The sequence below is a fragment of the Pteropus alecto genome, unplaced genomic scaffold, assembly GCF_000325575.1.
Source record: "Pteropus alecto unplaced genomic scaffold, ASM32557v1 scaffold48, whole genome shotgun sequence".
Taxonomy (NCBI): Eukaryota; Metazoa; Chordata; class Mammalia; order Chiroptera; family Pteropodidae; genus Pteropus; species Pteropus alecto.
In genome coordinates, this window is record NW_006442110.1 from 2302730 (window position 1) to 2304174 (window position 1445).

At 53.8% G+C, this 1445-nt stretch overlaps 1 protein-coding gene across 1 annotated transcript in view; it reads left to right on the top strand.

The window, feature by feature from the left end:
- Window positions 1–1100: 1100 nt before the first annotated feature.
- ZNF282 (zinc finger protein 282) overlaps window positions 1101–1445 on the top strand; it is a 19686-nt gene continuing 19341 nt past the window's right edge. Inside the window, exon 1 of the mRNA XM_015596160.2 lies at window positions 1101–1408. Coding sequence (XP_015451646.1) covers window positions 1244–1408 — 165 coding nt within the window. The 5' untranslated portion in view covers window positions 1101–1243. The remainder of the gene's footprint in view (window positions 1409–1445) is intronic.

A 1445-nucleotide genomic window follows, 5' to 3' on the forward strand; every position in this document is an offset into this window, starting at 1 on the left:
AATAGAGGAAGTACTTAATAATTGTCTTTCTGAATGTGAGGCTCTAAGCTCATGTCTCGCTTGGGCTGACAATGCCGTTTACTAAGTGCAGTGGAACAAGAGGGTGCCAGTCGGGGTGGTCTGCAGCAGACCTGCCTCCACGCAGGGCATAAGGGGCCTTGGAGATCTCTTGCTTAGCAAGACGAGGATTAGTCATTTAGGAAGACAAAGTGGACACTATTTTGAGGTTATTTACTAGGACTTACCTTCTGGGGGTAACTACCTTTGTTGAGTACCTACTGTGTGCTAAGCACTGTTCTCATTTGGTTTTACAACTGTAGAATACACAGTATTTTCTTCATTTGTATATGAAGAGACCAAGTGAAGCTCGGAGAAATTAAATAACTTGCTCACAGTCACAGCTAGTGAGTGGTGATTTTGGAATTTAAACTCAGTTGCATCTAGGTGCAAAGCCCACCCTCTGCCTCAGCAGTACCTCGCACATAGAAGGCACTCAGCAGATATTCTTGGAATGAATGAATGAATTTCCCTTTCTGCTATCTTCATCCTTCTCTCTGGCCTCTCCCTGGTTCTTCCTCTGCCCTGGACTGAGGTTTCAAAGTGACGTCGACTTACGTTTAAAGATTTTAGAAGAGGTTGCTGTTAAAATGCAATGTGCCTTTCCTGGAGGAGTTTGGCCCTTGTCTGACACATTATTAGCCCAGATCCCTTCTCCATCATCCAGACGAGTGCAAAGAGGCCTGGAAGTGGTCCAGGTAAATTTGATTGGCAAGAAGGAGAGGGGGTAGGTGAAGCCTGCAAAGCAGTGAGGGAAGGAGAAAGGCCGGAAGAAAGAATCTGGAGACACAATTATCCTTGCAAAATTTTCAAAAGGGTCAGACACCATTTTCCTTGGGATGCCCAATATATTTGCAGAATTAACAGAAATCGGTACCCTGCATTGTTTGGGACGTTAGGGCAGGCCATCGCAGACTGAGGCTCTAAGGAGAATACCCGCCCAGAGCCACCTCAGGGGTGGCGGTGGCCCCGGCCAGGGTGTGGCGCCGCGGGTCTCCGCAGGCGGCAGGAGCTCGGAGGCCATTGGCTGGCGCACTGGCGGCGGAGGGGCGGGGAGCGCCGCCGAAGGGGACTGTTTGCTCCTACGGGCTGTAGATGGAGCTGTCCGGCCCCGGCGAGGGGAAAGGCGCCTGGAAAACGTTCTTCTTCTCCCTGGCCGGCCCGAGCGGGGAACAGCACTCCCAGGATGCAGTTTGTGTCAACACGGCCGCAGCCTCAGCAGCTGGGCATCCAGGGCCTGGGGCTGGACGGCGGGAGCTGGAGCTGGGCCCAGGCTCTGCCCCCAGAGGAGGTCTGCCACCAGGAGCCGGCGCTGCGCGGGGAAATGGCTGAGGGAATGCCGCCCATGCAGGTGGGTGCAGCCCCAGCCCAACGCCATGGCCGCGCCG